General features: G+C 59.7%; 1 protein-coding gene across 1 annotated transcript in view; it reads left to right on the top strand.

Annotated features, from left to right (window-relative positions):
- Window positions 1–7631: 7631 nt before the first annotated feature.
- The window catches only part of GALNT9 (polypeptide N-acetylgalactosaminyltransferase 9), a 35840-nt gene continuing 18909 nt past the window's right edge, over window positions 7632–24562 (top strand). The window contains exons 1-7 of the mRNA XM_061561024.1: window positions 7632–8160; window positions 9085–9165; window positions 10109–10507; window positions 11651–11924; window positions 18979–19145; window positions 21386–21560; window positions 22173–22370. Coding sequence (XP_061417008.1) covers window positions 10123–10507; window positions 11651–11924; window positions 18979–19145; window positions 21386–21560; window positions 22173–22370 — 1199 coding nt within the window. The 5' untranslated portion in view covers window positions 7632–8160; window positions 9085–9165; window positions 10109–10122. The remainder of the gene's footprint in view (window positions 8161–9084; window positions 9166–10108; window positions 10508–11650; window positions 11925–18978; window positions 19146–21385; window positions 21561–22172; window positions 22371–24562) is intronic.

Below are 24562 nucleotides of genomic sequence, written 5' to 3'. Positions count from 1 at the left end.
TACGGAAAGCAGTTTTAGGCTTTGAATCATCGTCCAGAGGAAGCTGCCAGAATCCCGAAAGTAAATCGAGTGTGGAAAAGAATCGCGCTCCCGCCAAGGCGTCCAGCGATTCATCCATCCGAGGGAGCGGGTATGCGTCGGCAACCGAAATTTTGTTAAGGCGCCGAAAATCAACGCAAAACCGCAACGATCCGTCCTGCTTTTTAACCAGGACAATCGGCGCTCCCCAAGGGCTGGTGGACGGAGAAATGATGTCGGCGGCCAACATGTCATCAATAGCCGATTTGACATGGTCCTTTTCGGCGGGACTCAACCGAAACGGATTTTGGCGAATTGGCGCGCTGTCACCCGTGTCAATATGGTGACGCAGCAGGTGAGTACAACCCAAATCGTATTTATTCCGACTAAAAACGTCGGAAAATTCCCGCAGTAGTGTTTTAAGTTGTTGACGCTCTGAATCTGACAGGTCCGTCGATCCCGCACAAAGCGCCTCGAGCCACCCTTCATCGCTGTCCGAATGCGGTCGCGACACAGGGACAGCGCTGACGTGATTTGCGACGGGTTCCTCACATGGCACCGGCGTTGCGTGAGCAAGCACGGTCCCCTGTGGGACCACCACCGTCTGCGAGCCCACATTGAGGACCGCGATGAAGGGTTCACCGTCCCCTCTTACTATGGTCTGGGCCGGAAGTAAATGAGGTCCACTAACCCCGGCCCTAGACGGCCCCAGCAGAACCCCTTGGGCCCCAATACCCTTAGCGAAGGGCCGCCGAAGTTTCAAAGGAATCAACATTTGCGCCCCCGGAGGGACGCGCACCGTTCTCTCTACGAATGCCGGCACCGTCGCGAACGCCGTCCGAGTCGTAACTGGCGATGGCAGAAACGCCATGCGTCTGCCCGACGGGAGCTCAATACATCCCTGGTCGATTAATATCCTAATCGGCATTTTGGCCAGGAAGTCCGTCCCCAGCAGGCACGGAACCGCCAGCGAGGAGGAAACAAAAATCGGCCCAGACAATTTAATTTCCCCAATACAAATTTGGGCACGAATTTGTCCGATGATGCCAAGTGAGCCCCCGTTAGCCGCATAGAATGGTACGTTAACAGGCATCAAAGGACGGCTCCGGACAGGGAGAATATTGTAAATTAACTCCGAAATAATGGTCGCCGATGCTCCCGTATCGACCAGGATGCGCACTTCAACCCCGTCGATGTGCCCCACAACGGCCGACGACCCCGACGATGCGGCTATCACACGATCGGCCAGCACGGACCACTGGCCGGGTTCGATATGAGTACCCGGAGTGGTGCGTGATGGTGCGGTGGTGCGCGATATCGGCCCCCCTCTCGTTGCGGTGTTTGAGTGCGTGACGGGCGTGTGTGTGGGCCAAACGTGTGGGGTGCCGCGACTCGCCGGGTTGTGATGGTGGAGCTTGTGATGAGGCCCGTCGTCCCGTTGAGGTGTCGTCCCGCGCTGACGAGGAGAGCGGCACCCCGAGGCGACGTGGCCCCGGACGCCGCAGTTAAAACACCGCGGGAGCGCCGTCGGAGGTGACGGATGGTCGGAACGGCCCGACCCGTCCCGGCCTGACCGTGCTCCCGTCGCCTGTTGCCGTCGGTGGTCGACGGCGTAGAGCTCCTCCGTCGGAAGGGTGGCTGCAGCCACCGCACGCCCCGCCGATGCCCTGCTGGCTTTCCGCCGGAGCGACAGGAGGTTGGCGTGGAGGAGCCTTGCCGCCTGGAGCGATGTCATCTCCGCGTCCTCCTGCGTGACCACAGCGATGTCAAGGTCGTCTGCCAGGAGGAGGATTTTCTCCGTGACCATAGCGTCCACGCCGTCGTCGTCCATACGAGGGAAGGCCGACTTAGCCATCGCCAGGAGGCTCGTCCGGTATGCTAGGGGCGACTCCTTCTCACCCCGCTTGCGGTCGTAAAATTGCTGTCGGCATTCAGCCGATGGTCCATAGACTCCGCCCAGCAGCTGTAGTGCCATCGGTAACGTAGACCGCTTCTCTCTCGGCGCCGATGTGAGGGCGGCGAGCGCGTCGCCGTCGAGGAGCGCCGGCAGCGCGCAGAGAGCCTCCTCATCGGACCATTTCGCCATCTCCTAATGGGCGAGGAAACGTCGGCGAAAACCGGCCCAGTCTCCCTCCGCGCCGATGAACTCCTTCAGCAGGGGCAGTCTCTGATGAAGCGCAGCGGTTGTTGTAGACTCCCGCAGGCTGATGTCACCACCACTCGGCTGTGCGTCGGTGCGAACGGCCGATGGGATCGCCTGTCGCGGTTGTGATGACGCTGCAGCTTCAGCGACGGCGATGTCGGAGCGGATGTCTAGGCTGGCCACGCCCCGAACAGCTGTAGCGTCGATGGCGGGAATTTCAAATTCGGACTGCTCCGAAATGGCGGGAAGGCGCCCTGGTCGTTGGCTCGCCTCGCCCCGTGTTGGATCACCGGCCCCTAGTCGCGTGATGGTCTCCAGCGTGGCGGCAGCGGCATACAGCAGCTCCGCCAGCCTCCCGTGAGCCAGCCGTAACGCGTCTGGCTGCGGCCCCTCTTCATTTCGATGCCCCGGTAAGGAGGCGTCAGGCCCCGGCTGCAACATGTCTTGTGGAGCTGTCTCGGGCTCGACGATCTCGGCAGTGTCTTCCTCCTGCGGTACTTTGGCCCGCGCTGTTTTCCGCGTGTCCATGTTCGAATTACTTCTGACACCAGTTGAAGTACCGGTGAGGACGCTTGACGCCGAGGTTGAGGCACACGTATATTTATTTCACAATACGACAGTGGGCATATACACACTCGAGGGGGTATCGGCCCCCTCACCCGTATAACTCGGGATACACCCCTAGCTAACTCTGTCCTAGCCCCGAATCCTCCACTAATGGGCTAGGGGAGGCTAACTGGCCCGACACTGGTAAGTCGGGCCCGGTACCCGGAGTTCCAGACCAGCTCTTACAAGAGCACCGGCTCTGGCTTTCGGGACCACGCCGCTGGCTCAGTCCTGTCCGGCCCTGAAAAGGACATCGAACTAGGGGAGTCCAGGGCTCTATCTAAGACGTCTTCAGTCTTCTTCCCTTAGCTTAAACATAACTCTCTCGAGCCCTTTGAACATCCCCTTTTATACCCAACCCCTCCCTGAGGGGTGGGGCCCCGGGGGATCATAACGTTCGAACCAGCCCCCCCCCAGGGTGTCTGGCTCGGACGTCGTAGAGGGCACCTCCTCGTGCACTTACGTAGCCCCGCCCACTGTGTTTGTTTCCCATAGGCTGCCATGCATAACGGGCCCTCTCTTTAACACCCCTACACATACACAGACACACTCGTCCACTCGCACGCGACATCACGGCACATGGGTTTTGTGGCGGGGTGCGTTCTGCGGTAATGGAGCGGTTTGCGCGCTGTGCCCCCCCCCCCCCACTCTGGGCTGTGCCCCCCCCCCCACTCTGGGCTGTGCCCCCCCCCCTCCACTCTGGACTGTGCCCACCCCCCCTCCCACTCTGGGCTGTGCCCCCCCCCACACTGGGCTGCCCCCCCCCCCACCGTGGGCTGTGAGTGACACCCTTAATCAATGTGTAATGGGTTCAACTGAGTCGCAGACGTAGACTCAGACACACGGGGTAACTTCCCCTTAGCAGAATAACAACCTATGGTGGTGGCAACCAGGCTAGCTACACTAGTTACTACGCTAGTTACTACACTGCACTAGTTACTACACTAGTTACTACACTACACTAGTTACTACACTAGTTACTACATTAGTTACGACACTAGTTACTACACTAGTTACTACACTAGTTACTACGTAACTGCTGCTACGGACCGAGACCAACAGCTTGGTTCCAGGTCCACGTGTTGGAGACTCGTAGAACGTAGAGCGTAGACGAAGGTTTCTCCCAGGATGATCAACAACAACCCTGGTCCCTCTCGGGACCCGGCTTTTATTCTCTGCGGCGTGGCTGCTCCACCCTTGGCCACGACCACCTTCCAGAATCCTCGGGAAGGATCTGGGTCCCAATCACGTGACCACCCCCAGCCCCCTCTGGGGGCCCCTCTGTAGACTTAACTGGTCACGTGTCCTCCCGAGTCGAGGAACCTCATCCCTCAGCCGGCACTCACACACCCTGTCCTGTAGGGTTGGCACTGCACGCCAAGCGTGGTGCCATCCAGCGCTATCAATCAGTGCCGGCACTACACCCACACCACTGTGGTATCCGCGATGTTGTTACACCACACGCCGTGCCTCTCTAGGGCTAGCACTGCTCGTTGACATCCCGCGATGTCACTACATCACCCCCCCCCCCCCTTCGTAGAACTCAGCCACCCCGGCTGTCAACTCCCCCTCAACAATACAACAAAGCCTCTTAGTGTGCCTCAACAAATAAATACCCCATCCCATAAAGACAATATATACAAAGACGAACGGGGGAAGGGGACAGAAGTACAGAACAACAATAGGCGAACACAAAGGAAGAGAGAGAAGGGAAGAGAAAACAACAACACGTAGTAGCGGTACACGCCGCCAACCCCTTATGTCGTTGCAAGAGCAGGTGCGCCTGGATGCATCTTGCAACCTTGAGAGAAGACAAATCGTCTTGGTCGACGGCCGGCAGGACGATGTTGAGGTCCTTCGCCAACGTCATCAATCTCTCGAGGACCAGCGAGTCGACTCCGTCGTGGTCCATCTTCGGGAAAGCAGCCTTCGCTCGCGCCAATAGTGCACTACGGACGGCGAGGGGCATCTCGCCCTCCCCCCTCCTCCGCGCAGCTAACTTATGGCGAACGTTTGATGGAGGTTCGTAGATTGCCGCCACTTCAGCAAAGGCTTGTTGTAGCGTGGCCCTCTCCGACGGTGGGATGTTGTGAAACGCCGCCAAGGCGTCGTCGTCAAGCGCGGCGGGCAGCGCTCTCAGCGCTTCCGTCCACCCCGCCAAGTCGCAGTTCGTCTGGAACCGGCACTTGAAGGCCACCCAGTCGCCTCCGGCGGCTGAAAATTCTTTAACAAAAGGTCGACGTCGCCCGAGGGATGTAATCTCAACAGGCGAACTCGAACAAAATGGCGGCCTCGTGCGCGGGCTGCGACACGGAGCTTTCCCGCTGGCGGGAAACGGCGACGGGATGCTCGACCACGCACAGCTCCGGTGCTCTCTCCTCCACCGCTGGCTGTTCACGGTCGAGTTAAGCGACCACCGCAGCCACGGCCTCTAGGAGTTCCGCGAGGCAGGTGCGGAACATGCGGCGCTCTCTCCCCAACGGTGGTGAGCTGTCGCTGAGATGGTCATTGCGATGCTCCCCCGACGGCGCCTCACTCCCTTTTCTCCGGGGTCGCCATCCCCGGCGCTGTCTGAGGCATAACGCCTTCGTCGTCCTCGTCGTCCTCCTCGTCCGACAACTTCCTGGTATGTAGTCTGCGTCGCGTACGCATAACCTAACTCGGCCTATCTTACTGACAAAAGAATGTTTGGCCACTTCCAACACCAATTGTAATGGGTTCAACTGAGTCGCAGACGTAGACTTGGAGGCAATACATTTATTCAACTCCACCACACGTCGGTAACTTCCCCTTAACAGAATAACAACCTATGGAGGTGAATCCTGTCACGACCATCACTGAATGTAACACAACAACAACAACCGCCATTCGCCACTAAGTGGCGGTGACGTCAACCACGGCGCTTGTGCCAGGCTAGGTGCGCTTTAAGGCCACGTTAAGTTGTCGAATGCCCCCTGGCAGGAGGTCACGGGACAGCAGCCAGCAGGTGCCATGGGTTGACCGAGATGATTGGCCGATGCACCACCTGTGCACAACACACACACACTCACACACCCTCGTATGTACGGGGCACGTTTGCGTAAACAATATAACGAGCGAGAGAAGGAGGCGGGGGTCAATCACTGGAGAGCGCAAGGGCGGCGAGATGTTAACTACCTCGCCTGGTCTACAGGAGGTCGTGAGTTAGACCCTGACGCCTGTTCTATATTTGGAGTTTGCGTGTCTCTCTCACTGTGGTCGCGTGGATTTTTCTCCGGGTCTTCCGCTTTTTGCCTCCACATTTAGAATCGACAACACGCGTGCAGAGTCTTTGGCTGCTGTAAATTTCCACACGATGATAGGCCACTTCGTCGATCTATCACTTGTGATAGCCACGTGGCCTCTGAGCTACACGGCAGCTCAGTGGGGCCTCACCGAGTAAAAGAAAAAACCGAGATTAGTCGCTCACTCCGCTGGGGACCCGGTGGTGGAATCGCGCGTGTGGGCGAGGAGCGACCTCTGAACTGGTCCCGTACCCCCCTCGTCACCCCCCCCCTCGCACTGACCACCAGCGTCGTGAAGTATGGCCAAGCACCCCTACCATCAACACGGCGCGAGCACGAACACTCCCCCGTGTAGCCTGAACAGATTGTTGGGGAAGGCCGGCACGGCACACAAAGGAGTGGCGATGTTTACACATCGCACGGGGGTACTCATTTGAGGCTGAGTCGACCTAGGGGGAGGCCGAGGACCGGTTCAGATAATCGTCACTGGTGTTGGCCGTGAAACGACACACACAGACGCACACAAAAACACACACACATCCAACACACACACACATCCAACACACACACACATCCAACACACACACACATCCAACACACACACACACATCCAACACACACACACATCCAACACATACACACACACACCCAACACACACACACACATCCAACACACACACACACATCCAACACACACACACATCCAACACATACACACACACACCCAACACACACACACACATCCAACAAACACACACAAGCTGCCTTCCACTTGATTCAAGGCGCGTGCTCATAGCGACCCGCGATTGCCCAGCGGCGGGGGCGAGTGGACGCACTGAGGGACGTGGGGGGGGGTCTGTAAGGGGGGCGGGCTTTAGAGGGACAGGGTGGGCAGCAGGGGCAGCGGGAGCAGCAGGAGCCCCCCGCTCTCCCCGTGGTCCCGTGAACAGCCCCGTGTCCAGACCGCGTCACATCCATCATCGGCGCGTAACCGCAGCGACCAGAGCGATGCTCCTCCTCCTCCCTCCTCCTCCTCCCTCCTCCTCCCTCCCGCGTCTCCCACCGCGATGCACAAGGAGCCCGCATCCAGCACAGCCCCGCCCCTCTCCATCCATTGCATTGACTCACCCCCCCCCCCCAATTTATTTCTCCCCACAGACCCCCCGCTCCTCCTACACCCACCCATACAATCACACAACACCACCTACAACACGCACGGCGTAGGTCTATTGCTGGGATCGAGATGGAGTGGTCGCGGAGCAAGGGTGGAGGAGGGAAGGGGGAGGGTGTGGATGGAGGAAGGAGAGAGAAGAGGGATTGAGGAGAGAGGAGGCAGGAGATTCATGGAGAAGAGGGTTGTGGAGGAGGGAGGAGAGAGGGACAAGGAACGAGGGATAGACGAGGGGGGGTGGAGCAAAGATGAGATGAGAGAGCGGAGCTGGAAGCAGCCAGAAGGCGGCAGGGATGGTGAGATGGAGAGAAAGAGATGGGGGGGAAGGAGGGAGTGAGGTGAGAGGGAGAGAGAGAGAGACGGAGAGACGAAGGGAGGGAGAGATCAACCGGGTAGGAGTGGGAGGGTTAAGGACCCGCCTTCGCTCAGACACACGCAAGTACGCACGCACGCGCACGCACGCACTCACACACCAGCGCGCAAGGACATCAATGCACGATGCACATAGCACGCTAACACGCCTGCGCATTACAAAACGCGGGCACGCACACGCACACACCGCACACACGCGCGCACGCACACACCACACACGCACACACACACGCGCACGCACACACCACACACGCGTGCACGCACACACCGCACGCACACACCACACACGCGTGCACGCACACACCGTACACACACAGGCGCGCACGCGTGCACACGCACCGAGACGCACCGAGAGACATGCGGTTCGTCACCGAGCGAGCAGCGGTGACGGTCTCCTCCGTCGGTCGCTCGCAGTCGCCATCGCTTCCTTCCCGTCGCTCGTAGCTCGAACGCTGCCGAGCGTCCTCGCATGGCCGGCCGAGTCGAGTGGCAAACGCGGCGGCGGTGGCGGAGGCGAGGAGGAGGAGGGGAGGAGGAGGAGGGCGCAGATCCACTGGACGGACGCGGCGAGCTCCACAGATTCTCACGTAGGGCGGCAAATGTCTCCTACAGTGCGCGGCTCGGCTCGATTGTGAATCTGTGCGGTAGCAGCAGCAGCAGCGGCAGCAGTAGCAGCAGCAGCTAGCACCGTCAGTAGCAGCAGCAGCGGTAGCGGCTGAAGCAGTAGCAGCGTCACAACAGCAACAGCAGCAGCAGCATTGTCGCCGTCATCATCATCAGCATCGTCGTCGTAATCAGCAGCGGCGGCAGTGGCAGAAGCATCATTAGCAGCAGCGGCGGCAGCTTCATCATCAGCAGTATCGGCATCAGTCCCCTCGTCATCAGCAGCAGCACCACGATTAGCATCAACCGCAGCATCAGCAGAATCGACAACCGCTGCAGGATCATCACCACCACGGCCTATCCACTGCTGAATGAACGTCCGGCCTCCCCACGTCGTCTCCATCCCTCACGGACTCGTCCGCGTCGCCCCACATCATCATCACCACCACCATCACCGCCACCACCACCTCCGCGCTACGGAATGACGATCAGCGCCGTTGCGGATTTCCATTCAATTCTGCTTCTCCCGTCACCACCGCCGCCACCACCGCCCCCACCACCGCCACTACCACCGCCACCGCCGCCACTACCACCACCGCCACCACCACCACCACAACCGCCACCACCACCGCCACCACCACCGCCACCACCACCGCCATCGCCGCCACTACCACCACCGCCACCACCACCACCGCCACCACAACCGCCACCACCGTTGCGTACACGGAGGGGGTAGGAAACCGCTCCGTGTCGCCGAGACGCGGACCACGTGCGCAAACACTGCACCCGCGAGGCATCCATCCAGCAGTGGACGGACCACGGGCTGAGTACGCGATGCCATGTCACGTGCACGTGGATTTGTTCATCGCTGTGCCCGTGCGTGTGTGCGTGCGCGTGTGCGCGTGTAGGACGCCCCGGTGAAGGAGGATTACGACCGCTGTCCGCGCGCGCGTGAACATCGGTGAGACGCGCAGTGGCAGTGCGGCGAGGTGAGCACACGGGCAGACGGATCGTGTATTTGTCACAGGGAGACGGAGGGACGCGGGGTGGCCGTGCGGCTCGCAGGTCTGGGGGCGCCGAGCCGCCGGCACCGCTGACAACGTGGGCTCGAATCCTCGCTCCAGCCGCACAGCCGCAGTGACTGACGCCGAGGTCACGGCTGACTCGTGTCGTGACGGTGCAGACTCTCACCGGGGTCCATGCACTCGCACCGATAGAGCCATAGACTGAGACAGAGAGAAGCAGAGACTCATGTGGAGACTCGTACACTCCCACAGAGAGCCAGAGACGTGCATGGAGGCCCACAGACTGCGCTGTGGTAGCTGCGCATGTGGCCTGTAATGCAGCAGCGTGGAGCAGCGAGGGTTGGTGGATCACGCGCACACACACAGCGGTGATACTCATTCCCGGGAGCGTCGGTGTCTCCGTCTCATGGCTTGCCAGGGTGTGTGAGTACAGCAAGTAGGTCACCGTCCACCTCGACGGCTATTGAGCGTTACCCCCCCCCCCTCGCACGCGTGGGGGTTTCTCCGGCCGCTCCCGCTGACTCCCACAGTGTACACAGCATTCACTGATCGTGCCAAACAGAGGACCGCAGAGCTGGGGAAATTGTTGGCGTCGTTTCTGGCTGGCATCGCGCTCGTTTCTGCGTGGGGTTCCCCGCGCCTCTAAACCATTCTCACTCCCTCCCTCTCTCTCTGTCTCTCTCTGTCTCTCTCCCTTTGTCTCTGTCTCTCTCTCTATCTCTCTCTCTGTGTCTCTGTCTCTCTTTCTCTGTCTCTCTCTGACTCCCTCTCTCTGTCTCTCTCTCTCGATCTGAGGTTGAACGAAGCCTGCCCGTTCCAAATTCTCGATATCAACAACATTCCAGCGGGATGCGCCTGCCCCAGCAACATCACCACTCCCCTCCCTCCCTCCCTCCCCTTCCCTCAGCTATCCCCGTTAGCATGGCCGTGGCACGTAAAGTCCGGACCCTCCTGGCCCTCAACCTCCTCATGCTGGCCGCGCTGCTCCTCTTCCTCGTCTACTCGCGCTCCGTGGACCGCACCGAGCCGGCGGTCGTCGAGGCGATGGCCACGGCGGGCGAGGCGGCCTCGAGGGCGGCCGCTGTGGCCGCCCGGGCCCGGCTCACGCGCGCCCGGGGCAAGGCGAAAGCACGGGCGAGGCGCGCGGGCGAGGCGGGGTTCGACGCGGCGGCGGTGGGGGACCAGGGCGGCAGCGTGGAGGGCAACGCGGGTGGCCAGGGGGCTGTCGGCGGGAGGAGAGGGGACCCCGAGGGGCTCCTCAAGCGACTGGAGCAGCTGGAGCAGTTGGTGTACCGGAGACTCGGAGGTGAGCCGCCTCCTCCCCCCCCCCAGGCCGCTTCCGCCCACCGGCTCGATTCCTGGCTCGATATTGGGACCGCTGCAGGGAGCTCCACAGGGCTCAGGATAAATGGAGCTCAGCTGATGAACACTTCGTAGCACGCTTTCGCGACCAATATCATCCATAATAGAGGTTTTTGGGGTTAGATCGTGTAAATATATAAATGCGTCGTTAAACCCGCCACCACCCGACACAGCCAACTAGTAAGGGTTGTCACGTAAACAGAACGTGGCCAATTCGTCACTAGTACAGCACACCGGTGTGTTGGAGCCAAGCTACAACATTTACAATCCGAGAACGACGTTTCGTCAGTAATTACAACCAGCTTCATCAGGCGACAGCCAGATTTGTGGAGAAGTCCACCTGTTTCGTTCCTTACACAGCTGATCGCTGTCTGTCTTATCACACTGAGTCCACGTGCTCCGTACGGGCGATGTGCGCGCCAGCGACACGCCGTGTGGCTCCGGGTTGAGGAGCCTACAAACTCCGCCTCGGGGTTGTCCAGTCTCGGCTGATAGCGCATGGCACGTGGAGTCATCATCATCGCCATCAGCTCACGCAGAGACCCGCAGACTCGCATAGAGACTCGCGCACAGATGCCCATCATGCGAGCACAGAGAGAGAGAGATCCATGGACCTCACGGAGAGTCCCAGAGACTCGCGCGGAGCCACAGAGGTTGACATGGAGGAGATAATATTTTCATTAACGATACTAGGGGCTGGGCTTAGAGTCGAGATAATCGGCGTTTTATTAAAAAAAAAACGTAAATTGTAAAAAACTAATTACAACGTTAAGATAATGTCTATAAATATGGCAGGGAATGGGGCAACTAGGGAATGTCTCAGTGACGGAAAAGAATGTAATAGTCAAACTGTCTTGTTTAAGAATTACTAATAGGGGCAATCAACTAAATAGACAGCGGTATATTCCGTCACCTACTTTGTTTTTGTCGGAATGTGTTGTTGTTGTTGTTGTCGTCTTGCTGTCCGCCCGCCCGCTCTGTCTGTGTGATGCGTCTCTCGCACGATTTGGCTCGACTCGAAGGTTGCCGACCCCTGCCCACAACGCTGACCGATCCCTCCCTCGCTCTGCCCCCCCCCCCCACACAGACGGGGGTCGCTTGGGCCCCCCGCTGCTGGGCGCCGGGCCCGCAGGGGGGGGCCCCCCGTTGGGAGCGGGGGGGGCCCTCCCCGAGGGCCCCGGGTCGCGCGGGGGGGCGGCCCGGGAGGCGGAGGGCCGCGCGTCGCTGCTGCAGCTGCAGCAGCAGCGGCAGCAGGGGGGGGATGACGACGAGGAGGAGCTGTACCACAAGTACGGCTACAACGCGCACCGCAGCGACCGCCTGCCGCTCCTGCGGGACATCCCCGACTACAGACCCGGCGGGTGGGTGGGGGTGGGGGGCACGGGGGAGGGGGGGGGGGTTATATGGGGGAGGTTGTGGGTGGAGGAGGGGGGCGGGGGGCACGGGGGAGGGGGGGTGAGTTTATATGGGGGAGGTGGTGGGTGGAGGAGGGGGGCGGGTGGGTGGGGGGTGAGCTTATATGGGGGGCGGGCGGGCCGTGGGGGGGCGAGGTCACGTGGGGGAGGGGGGCTTGCATTAAGGAATGAGAGAAGGGGGGGAGCGGTAGTGTGGTGCGCCACGAACCTGGCGACCCGAGTTCGATTCCTACTCACGGTCAACACCGGTTACAGCTGTAGCTGTAGTTACAGCTGTAGCAACAGCTGTGGAGGTCGGGTGGAGGGAGGAGGGGGGAGAGTAGGGGTGGAGGGTAGGGGTGGAGGGTAGGGGTGGAGGTAGGGTGGAGGGTAGAGAGGGGAGGGTAGTGGTGGAGGGTAGGAGGGTGGAGGGTAGTGGTGAAGGGTGGGGGTGGAGGTAGGGTGGAGGGTAGAGAGGGGAGGGTAGTGGTGGAGGGTAGGGGTGGAGGGTGGAGGGTAGTGGTGGAGGGTGGGGGTGGAGGTAGGGGTGGAGGGTAGAGAGGGGAGGGTAGTGGTGAAGGGTGGGGGTGGAGGTAGGGGTGGAGGGTGGAGGTAGGGGTGGAGGGTAGGTTGAGGGCGATTTGCTTCTCTGCCTCCCACCACGTGGTAGTGAATAAGTCAATTGTTTAATTATTGATGCTGATGATCGCGTCTGCCCACAGCATCATCGCTAACGCCGCCACGTTTCTGATTTGCATATTGCATTATAATGAGTGTGTGTGTCACTGTGTGTGTGTCACTGTGTGTGTGTGTCGCTGTGTGTGTGTGTCGCTGTGTGTGTGTCACTGTATGTGCCACTGTGTGTGTCACTGTGTGTGTGTGGTGTACGTGGGTGTGGGGAGCGGTAGTGTAGCGGTTAGCGGGAATGGAACCCGGCGACCCGAGTTCGATTCCCGCTCACGGCCAACACCGGTGACGATTATCTGAACCGGTCTTGGGCCTCCCCTAGGTCGACTCAGCCTCAAATGGGTACCTAGTGCGATGTGTAAACATCGCCACTAGGGAGACAAAGGCGACCGGGCGTGGTGCTGGCCACCCACCCCCTCGTGTGCTGTGCCAGCTTTCATAGGTGCTCGCTAACAGCACTTGCCCCAACAGTCTGTTAGGGCTACACGTGGGTTCTTTGTCTTTGTGTGGGCAGTGGTTAGCGCACTGTCCCGAGTTCGATTCCCGCTCAGAAGCAAACACCGGCGACGAATACCTGAACCGGTCGTGGGCCTCTCCTAGGTCGACCCAGCCTTAAACCATCAGTCTCATTGGGCGTGACAAAGGCAGCCAAGCGATGTTGCTGGCTGCAACACCTCAATAGAATAGGTGCTATTCGCCAACAGCACTTGCCCCAAGAGTCTGTCAAGTCTATACGGGTGGTCTTTGTCTTTGTGCACGGACGCGTGGTCGATTGGGGCGCCGCGTGATGAATCGCGTCCCGAGCGAAGCGCTGCAGACTGCAGGAGCGCCACGCGCACCAGAGACAAAGATCCCCCGTGTAGCCTTCACGCAATTTTGGGGCAAGTGCCGTCGGCGAGCATTTATCAATGCCGGCACGGCGCACCGGATGGTTGAGGGGGGGTGCCCAGCATCACGCCCAGCGATGTTTGCACATCGCAACAGGTACTCATTTAAGGCTGAGTAGACCTAGGAGTGACATAGGATCGGTTGAGAACATCGCCACTGGCGTTGGTCGTGAGCGAGATAGGAAGTCGGGGTCGCCGGGTTCGTAGCGCAGCGCTCACCACTTCACTACCGCTCCCCACACACCACACACACCACACACACAGACAAATATCTCCCGTGTAGCCTTAACAGACTGTTGGGGCAAGTGCTGTTAGTGAGCACCTATGAAGGCCGGAACGGCACACGAGGAGGTGGGTGGCCAATACCACGCCCGGCCGCCTTTGTCTCCCTAGTGGCGATGTAAACGCACCGTCGCAGGTACTCATTTGAGGCTGAGTCGACCTAGGGGGGGCCCAGGGCCGGTTCAGATCATCGTCACTTGGTGTTGGCCGTGAGCGGGAATCGAACTCGGGAGGCCGGGTTCGTAGCGCAGCGCGCTAACCGCTACACTATCGCTCCCCACACACCACACACACACACACCGCACACACCACACACACACGTCACACACACCACACACCACACACACAGACAATGTCATATTTTCCTTGTCAGCGGATACTCGTGTCGAGACTGAATGCGACTCCCGAGGGCGAGGTGGGGGCCCAGGGGAGAGTAGGGGGCCGAAGGGGAGGAGGGTGCGCGGGGGATGAGGGGAGGGGGTGTGGATGGAGGGGAAGCCCTCATAGGACGCTAAGTGACCAGGTCACCTTGCATGATCGGGTGACTTCACGTGACCAGGTCACGTTATGTAACCGGGAGTCATTTCGCACGAGCGGATAATTTCGCGTTTGCAAGTGCGACGAAATGTGTGGCCAATGTTTGGCCTCGCAGCTGTGGTTGGTTTGCCTTGGGGTGGGAACATCGTCGCGCCAGGCGTCACCAATGCTGCAATGTCACACGCGGGTCGCACACGCTGCACGCGCCCGATGATTGCTAAAACACGTGCGCCGTGAACGTGGCGAGATGTTAACTCCCTCGCCTGCTACGCAGGAGGTCGTGGGTTCGATCCCGACCCTGACGCCTGTTGTATATTTGGAGTTTGTGTCTCTCTCTCTCTCTCCGTGGTCGCGTGGATTTTTCTCCGGGTCCTCCGGTTTCCCCCTCCACATTTCGAATCAACATCAGCGCGAGTTGAGAGTGTTTGTCTGCCGCTATACATGTCCACGTGATGAGCCAACTTGGTTGAGCTGTCATTCGTGATAGGCCAGGCCGCTTCCGAAAAATAGCTACACAGCTCAGCGGGGGCTTACCTGGTAAAGTAAAATAAACATGTCTAGTTTATTAAGAGGCTGCAAAGACAAGAATGACCCCGTGTAGCATTGGACAGATTGTTGGGACAAGTGAAGTGACCGAGCGAGCGCCTATGAAGACCGCCACGGCGTTTTACGCACCGCGAACTCGTTCGAGACGGAGTCGACCGAGCGGATGCCCAGGACCGGTCCAGATAATCGTGCACTGGTGGTGTTCGTTGGCCGTGAGTGGGCATCGAACTCGGGTTGTCGGGGTTTGGGGCGAAGCGTGCTGAAGCGCTGCACACAGCAAGGCCTACGACCGCGGGGTAGGTGGCGTGCATATGAACGCGCTCGTTAAAGAGCCACACACACGCGCGCGATCTCTATCGATGTAAAGGACAATATAAATTAGGCGGATGATAACCGACTTGTTCGTGTGGTTTCAAACAGCTGGGCGAGTCTAAGGGGCGGCGGGGGGGGGGTAACTCTGTTAACCCCCCCTCCCCCTATCCCCCACCCATTAAAGGCACGCTCGCTAATTGGCTGTTCGGTGATTCTGCGTGCGCGCGCGAATCGCCCGTCTGAGCTGCGCGCCTCTCTCTCCACCACCACCATCATCATCCCTCCCATCCACCGCCCTCGCTCCACATTCTATCCATCCTCTCATCATCTCTGCCTTTCTCCACACCAACCCCACCATCACGTCTCCGTCCTTGCCTCTCTCCATCTCTCTCTCTCCCTTCCTCTATCAACAATGCCCCCCCTCCCTTTCCCATCTCCCTTACGTCAATTCGATCCTCCCACCTTCAATCCAATTCCCCTCCAACCACCATTGTCAACATCGTTGTCCCTACGACCGTAAACTCCTCCCCCCCTCGTCCTGCCTACCTCACCTCCCTCTCCCACACCTCGACAACCCCCACTCCCTCCCCCCTCCCTCCCCTCCCCTCCCTCCCTCAATTCTCCCTCCCGCTCGCCCCACCCCCTCGGCTCCCTTCCCTCCCCGTTCCCCTAATCCCTCCCACCCCCTGCGCCCTTCCAAAGACAAAGCGCCCCCCGTAGCCTTAACAGACGTTTGGGCCAAGTGCAATAAGCGAGTGGCACCTATGAAAGCCGGCACGGCACCACAGAGGGGGTGAGGGCCCAGCACAACGCCCGACCGCCTTTGTCTCCCCAGTGGCGATGTTTCACTACACACTGCACCAGGTACTCATTTGAGGCTGAGTCGATCTAAGGGAGGCCCAGAACCGGTTCAGATAATCGTCGTCGTCACTGCTGTCGGTGGTCGTGAAGGGCAACAGAACTCGGGTCGCCGGGTCCGTTAGCGCAGCGCGCACCCTCCCTCCCTCCCTCCCTCCCTCCCTCCCTCCCTCCCTCCCTCCCTCCCTCCCTCCCTCCCTCCCTCCCTCCCTCCCTCCCCTCCCTCCCTCCCTCCCTCCCTCCCTCCCTCCCCCTCACACGTCTCTCGCTCCCTCCCTCCCTCCCTCCCTCCCTCCCTCCCTCCCTCCCTCCCTCCCTCCCTCCCTCCCTCCCTCCCTCCCTCCCTCCCTCCCTCCCTCCCTCCCTCCCCCTCACACGTCTCTCGCTCCCTCCCTCCCTCCCTCCCTCCCTCCCTCCCTCCCTCCCCTCCCTCCCTCCCTCCCTCCCTCCCTCCCTCCCCCTCACACGTCTCTCGCTCCCTCCCTCCCTCCCTCCCTCCCTCCCTCCCTCCCTCCCTCCTCCCTCCCTCCTCCCTCCCTCCCTCCCTCCCCCTCACACGTCTCTCGCTCCCTCCCTCCCTCCCTCCCTCCCTCCCTCCCTCCCTCCCTCCCTCCCTCCCTCCCTCCCTCCCTCCCCCTCACACGTCTCTCGCTCCTCCCTCCCTCCCTCCCTCCCTCCCCCTCCCTCCCTCCCTCCCTCTCCCTCCTCCCTCCCTCCCTCCCTCCCTCCCTCCCCTCCTCCCCTCACACGTCTCTCGCTCCCTCCCTCCCTCCCTCCCTCCCTCCCTTCCTCCCTCCCTCCCCTCCCCCTCACGCGTCTCTCACTCCCCTCCCTCCCTCCCTCCCTCCCTCCCTCCCTCCCTCCCCTCCCCCTCACGCGTCTCTCACTCCCCTCCCTCCCTCCCTCCCTCCCTCCCTCCCCCTCACACGTCTCTCCCTCCCTCCCTCCCTCCCTCCCTCCCCCTCACACGTCTCTCCTCCCTCCCTCCCTCCCTCCCTCCCCCTCACACGTCTCTCGCTCCCCTCCCCTCCCTCCCTCCCTCCCCCTCACACGTCTCTCGCTCCCCTCCCACCCCTCCCCCTCACGCGTCTCTCGCTCCCTCCCTCCCTCCCTCCCCTCCCTCCCTCCCTCCCCCTCACACGTCTCTCGCTCCCCTCCCACCCCTCCCCCTCACGCGTCCTCTCGCCCCCTCCCTCCCCTCCCTCCCTCCCTCCCCCTCACGCGTCTCTCACTCCCCTCCCTCCCTCCCTCCCTCCCCTCCCCCTCACACGTCTCTCGCTCCCCTCCCTCCCCTCCCCCTCACGCGTCTCTCACTCCCCTCCCTCCCCTCCCTCCCTCCCTCCCTCCCTCCCTCCCTCCCTCCCCCCTCACACGTCTCTCGCTCCCTCCCTCCCTCCCTCCCTCCCCTCCCCCTCACGCGTCTCTCACTCCCCTCCCTCCCTCCCTCCCTCCCTCCCTTCCTCCCTCCCTCCCCTCCCCCTCACGCGTCATCTCACTCCCCTCCCTCCCTCCCTCCCTCCCTCCCTCCCCTCCCCCTCACGCGTCTCTCACTCCCCTCCCTCCCTCCCTCCCTCCCTCCTCCTCCCCCTCACACGTCCTCTCCCTCCCTCCCCTCCCTCCCTCCCTCCCCCTCACACTCCGCTCCCGTCCTCCCTCCCTCCCTCCCTCCCCCTCACACGTCTCTCCCTCCCTCCCTCCCTCCCTCCCCCTCACACGTCTCTCGCTCCCCTCCCTCCCCTCCCTCCCTCCCTCCCCCTCACACGTCTCTCGCTCCCCTCCCTCCCCTCCCTCCCTCCCTCCCCCTCACACGTCTCTCGCTCCCCTCCCACCCCTCCCCCTCACGCGTCTCTCGCTCCCTCCCTCCCTCCCTCCCCTCCCTCCCTCCCTCCCCCTCACACGTCTCTCGCTCCCCTCCCACCCCTCCCCCTCACGCGTCTCTCGCTCCCTCCCTCCCCTCCCTCCCTCCCTCCCCCTCACGCGTCTCTCACTCCCCTCCCTCCCTCCCTCCCCTCCCCCTCACACGTCTCTCGCTCCCCTCCCTCCCCTCCCCCTCACGCGTCTCTCACTCCCCTCCCTCCCCTCCCTCCCTCCCTCCCTCCCTCCCTCCCCCTCACACGTCTCTCGCTCCCTCCCTCCCTCCCTCCCTCCCCTCCCCCTCACGCGTCTCTCACTCCCCTCCCTCCCTCCCTCCCTCCCTCCCTTCCTCCCTCCCTCCCCTCCCCCTCACGCGTCTCTCACTCCCCTCCCTCCCTCCCTCCCTCCCTCCCTCCCTCCCCTCCCCCTCACGCGTCTCTCACTCCCCTCCCTCCCTCCCTCCCTCCCTCCCTCCCCCTCACACGTCTCTCCCTCCCTCCCTCCCTCCCTCCCTCCCCCTCACACGTCTCTCCCTCCCTCCCTCCCTCCCTCCCTCCCCCTCACACGTCTCTCGCTCCCCTCCCTCCCCTCCCTCCCTCCCTCCCCCTCACACGTCTCTCGCTCCCCTCCCTCCCCTCCCTCCCTCCCTCCCCCTCACACGTCTCTCGCTCCCCTCCCACCCCTCCCCCTCACGCGTCTCTCGCTCCCTCCCTCCCTCCCTCCCCTCCCTCCCTCCCTCCCCCTCACACGTCTCTCGCTCCCCTCCCACCCCTCCCCCTCACGCGTCTCTCGCTCCCTCCCTCCCCTCCCTCCCTCCCTCCCCCTCACGCGTCTCTCACTCCCCTCCCTCCCTCCCTCCCTCCCCTCCCCCTCACACGTCTCTCGCTCCCCTCCCTCCCCTCCCCCTCACGCGTCTCTCACTCCCCTCCCTCCCCTCCCTCCCTCCCTCCCTCCCTCCCCCTCACACGTCTCTCGCTCCCCTCCCTCCCTCCCCCTCACGCGTCCCTCCCTGCCTCCCCCTCACGCGTCTCTCGCTGCCCCCCCCCTACCCCGGGCAGGTGTAAGGAGCTGCGCTACGCGGCCGACCTGCCGCAGGTCTCCGTGGTGTTCATCTTCGTGAACGAGGCCGCGTCCGTGATCGAGCGCTCCGCGCACAGCGCCGCGCGCCGCACCCCGGCGCATCTCCTGCGGGAAATCATCCTCGTGGACGACGCCAGCGACGACCGTGAGTGGCGGGGGTGGGATGGGAGAGACGGAGGGAGGCGCGTGGGGAATGGAGGAGTGGAAGGGAAGGAGGAGCGAGGGATTGTCGGGAGGAAGAGACGGGGAGAGGGCGCTGTAGGGATGGTCGCGGGATGGATGATGCCGGCGAAGATCGCGAGCGATTTTGGGAATATGGTGGGGGAGGGGTGGGAGGGGGGATGTGAGAGATGGGGGGGGGTGTCTCGTCCCAGGAGAGGCTGCTGAAGGTGAGTGAGGTCCACGCTGTGGGGGGGGGGGGGGGGGGGTCACATCGCGGCGTCTCTCTCGGGGGCTTGCTCCTGGATCGGCCAAACATCTCGGCACAGCGGGGGCACCTCTTGAATACGTGAATTGATCATACCCTGACCGACGGAGGTTATTGAGAATTTGATGATCGGTTGATTTTTTAAATCAACAACCAGTAATGCTTGAATTAATTGACCGTTAACGATGGTTGTAGACGATTGTTACTTATTGTAAAAGAAAAAAAAAGAAAAATCAACTCGTGATGAATATATGGCCTCGTGGACGATGATTAATTTCCCAGTCACCTTCGTAATGAGCAGTCCACTCCACGTGACCAGCTCGAGTTGCGGGACCTGGTCTCCTTGCAGGATCGGGTTGTCTTTCATGGCAATGTTGGTGCTCATGACGATGTTGATGCTCATCATGACGATGTTGATGGTGATCATGACGATGTTGATGGTGATCATGACGATGTTGGTGCTGATCATGACGATGTTGATGCTGATCATGACGATGTTGGTGCTGATCATGACGATGTTGATGCTCATCATGACGATGTTGGTGCTGATCATGACGATGTTGATGCTGATCATGACGATGTTGGTGCTGATCATGACGATGTTGATGCTCATCATGACGATGTTGATGGTGATCATGACGATGTTGGTGCTGATCGTGACGATGTTGATGCTGATCATGACGATGTTGGTGCTGATCATGACGATGTTGGTGCTCATCATGACGATGTTGATGCTGATCATAACGATGTTGGTGCTCATCATGACGATGTTGATGGTGATCATGACGATGTTGGTGGTGATCATGACGATGTTGGTGGTGATCATGACGATGTTGATGCTGATCATGACAATGTTGATGGTGATCATGACGATGTTGATGGTGATCATGACGATGTTGGTGGTGATCATGACGATGTTGGTGGTGATCATGACGATGTTGATGCTGATCATGACGATGTTGATGGTGATCATGACGATGTTGATGGTGATCATGACGATGTTGGTGGTGATCATGACGATGTTGGTGGTGATCATGACGATGTTGATGCTGATCATGACGATGTTGATGCTGATCATGACGATGTTGATGGTGATCATGACGATGTTGGTGCTGATCGTGACGATGTTGATGCTCATCGTGACGATGTTGGTGCTCATCATGACGATGTTGGTGCTGATCATGACGATGTTGGTGCTGATCATGACGATGTTGGTGCTGATCATGACGATGTTGGTGCTGATCATGACGATGTTGGTGCTGATCATGACGATGTTGGTGCTGATCATGACGATGTTGATGCTCATCATGACGATGTTGGTGCTGATCGTGACGATGTTGATGCTCATCGTGACGATGTTGGTGCTCATCATGACGATGTTGGTGCTCATCATGACGATGTTGGTGCTCATCATGACGATGTTGGTGCTGATCGTGACGATGTTGATGCTGATCGTGACGATGTTGATGCTGATCATGACGATGTTGATGCTGATCATGACGATGTTGATGCTCATCATGACGATGTTGGTGCTGATCATGACGATGTTGGTGCTGATCATGACGATGTTGATGCTGATCATGACGATGTTGATGCTCATCATGACGATGTTGATGCTCATCATGACGATGTTGGTGCTGATCGTGACGATGTTGATGCTCATCATGACGATGTTGGTGCTGATCATGACGATGTTGGTGCTGATCATGACGATGTTGGTGCTCATCATGACGATGTTGGTGCTGATCATGACGATGTTGATGCTCATCATGACGATGTTGATGCTCATCATGACGATGTTGATGCTCATCATGACGATGTTGGTGCTGATCGTGACGATGTTGATGCTGATCGTGACGATGTTGGTGCTGATCGTGACGATGTTGGTGCTGATCGTGACGACGTTGATGCCGATGGTGACGAGGAGGCGCTGTGCCCTCCCTTCTCCGCCCCTCCAGCCGACCTGAAGGCTCCCCTGGAGGGGCGTCTGAGGGGGTCGCTGGGCCCCCTCGTTCGCTTCGTGCGCAACTCCAAGAGGGAGGGCCTCATCCGCGCGCGCATTGCCGGGTGGCGCGAGGCCACGGCGCCCGTGGTGGCGTTCTTCGATGCGCACGTGGAGTTCGAGGAGGGGTGGTGAGACACGCGGGGGGGGGGGGGCACGCGGGGGGGGGGGGGCACGCGGGGGGGGGGGGGCACGCGGGGGGGGGGGCACGCGGGGGGGGGGGGGGGCACGCGGGGGGGGGGGGTCACGCGGTGGCACCGTCAGGGACACGGTCGCAGGCAGCGGCAGCAGCCGCCAATAGCCACTGTTGATGGTCACGGTGGTTGATGTTGTTGGTGGTGGTGTTGGTGGTGACGATCATGATATCAGTAGGGATGACGAAGTCGGTAGTGACGATGATGATGATGAATTTGGTGATGATGTTGTTGATGATGACGATGAAGTTGAAAACGATGCCGATTTAGATGATGACGAGGATGTTGATGATCACGATGAAGTTGTTGATGATGATGTTGTTGATGATGACGATGATGATAATGTTGATGATGTTGATGATGATAATGTTGATGATAATGTTGATGAAGTTGATGATGATGTTGATGATGTTGATGTTGATGATGACGTTGATGATAATGTTGATGATGATGTTGATGATAATGTTGATGATGATGTTGATGATAATGTTGATGATGTTGATGAAGACGACGATGACGATGATGATGTCGCGGTCCCGTCGTGGGCAGGGCCGAGCCGGCGCTGGCGCGGATCCGCGAGGACCGCTCCCGCGTGGTGCTCCCCGCCATCGACAACATCCGTCACGGCTCGTTCGAGGTGCAGCGCTACCACGACTCGGCCCACGGCTACAACTGGGAGCTCTGGTGCATGTACATCGCCCCGCCGCGCGCCTGGGTCCAGCGCGGCAACAAGACGGCGCCCATCAGGTGTCCCCCCCCACTCCTCGTCAGCGTCACCACCATCATCATCATCACCATCATCACCACCATCATCACCACCATCATCACCACCACCATCATCATCACTACCATCATAATCACCATCATCACCACCATTACCACCACCACTATAACCATCTTCATCATCACCACCACCACTATAGCCACCATCATTACCACCATGATCACCACCAGCAGCACCATCATCACCACCACCACCATCATCATCATCATCACCACCACCATCATCATCATCATCACCACCATCATCACCACCACCATCATCATCATCATCACCACCATCATCACCACCACCATAACCATCTTCATCACCACCACCACTATCACCACCATAATCATCATCACCACCACTATCACCATCTTCATCATCACCACCACTATCACCACCAGAAGCACCATCATCACCACCACCACCACCATCATCACCACCATCATAATCACCATCATCACCACCATCATTACCACCATTATTACCACCACCACCATCATCATCATAATCACCACCACCACCATCATCATCATCATAATCACCATCATCTTCATCATCATCACCACCATTATCACCACCAGAAGCACCATCATCACCACCACCATCATCATCACCATCATCCTCATCACCATTATCGTCATCATCATCACCACCACCACCACCATAACCACCATCATCATCATTATCACAATTATCATCACCACCATATCACCACCATAATCATCATCACCATCACCAATGAATGGCACACGGCGCTAACGATGATGCCGATGACGTGGTCGGTAGCCTTAGCGATGATGCCGATTTTGCCGATGCGGCAGTTTGGCGGCGATGATCACGGCGACAGCGATGAGAGCGATGAGAGCGATGACAGCGATGAGAGCGATGATGCTCAATGACGATGCCGATGCTGTCTCAGTTGTAGTGACGATGACGCCATTGACGATGCCGCCGCCGCTGCTGCCGCCGCCGCCGCTAGCGCTAAGTCAGCGTGCCCTTGCGTGTGAATCGAAGCGCGAGGAGCGCCGAGTGCGAGGGGCCCCTTGGGAGTCCGCGCGTCTCCTCGCATCGCATCCACCTCCCAACGACAGTCACGTGACGCGCGCTGCTGCCCCCCCCCCTCCCCCCATGAGGGTCACGTACAGAATGAACCCCTTTGGGGGGGTGGGGGGGGGGGGTCGCAGGGTGAAACTGAATGATTTAACCCCCTTTGGGGAGTGGAGGGATGAATGATTAAATCTATTGCTGGGTAGGGGTGGATGTTTGATTGAACGACTCGAGGGGGTGGTGAGAATGAATGATGGAGTCTCCTGTAAAGCTCCCAGGGGGGGCGGCGGTGGTGGGATGGGGGGGGTGAATGATTGTAAGCGATTGAATCACGTGAATCGTTCAGCTGAAATGTTCCCGCACTGAAACCCAGCCGCACTCTTGCTGATGAGGCGGCTCAGAGTAGTCAAAATTCCGTCAGAGCTTTGCTCGATTGGCAACACTCATTCACTAGGGGAGGGGGGGGGGGGTAGCGCGCCATTGCCGTTTGTGGCATCGTGACGGAACAGACCCTGGGCTGTTTCACCACACACGACCATCTCTACCCTCCGGCAAAGCACGACCCCAAGTCTCGCGTGCGACCTTTCTGACATTTAGTTTTTGTTTTGTTTCCTATAAACACAACATTCGGGGCACAGGCTCAAAACGTCCAAACGACCAGCAGACACGTGGCCACGTGAGAAGCTGCCGCGGACAAGATCCCACCTCGACCCCCGTGAGGTCTCTTCGCCTCTTCGCTCAGCTGCCGGCGATCCAACGGGGAGACTGCTGACGGATGCCGACATCTGCAAATCTTTAGACCAAAACACCTCCAAGGCAGGAAGCCGAATCGCGGAGCCGTCGGCCGTTAGATTCAACATCTGGATTCAGCGCCGTTGTGCAGCCTCCAGATTAATAGGCCACGAAACGCCCCCGCGTTGCAATCACGGCGGTCAAAATAAAATAATACGTAGGTTGTACCCTTTGTGGCCGTAATAAAACCGTTGTGTTAAGATGTTAAAACACCAAACTGAAACCTTTTGCAAGGAATCACGTCACTGCATTAACCACATCTACTTGTGGTGAACATGCCCTGGTAGTGGTTGCATTGTCTTTGCCATTGTCAAAGACAATGCAAACGCTA

Source organism: Lethenteron reissneri, chromosome 27 (genome assembly GCF_015708825.2).
Source record: "Lethenteron reissneri isolate LAM-NWPU_2019-01 chromosome 27, ASM1570882v1, whole genome shotgun sequence".
NCBI lineage: Eukaryota > Metazoa > Chordata > Hyperoartia > Petromyzontiformes > Petromyzontidae > Lethenteron > Lethenteron reissneri.
The sequence above is the reverse complement of the archived record's forward strand: the minus strand, read 5'-3'. Positions and strand labels throughout refer to the sequence as shown.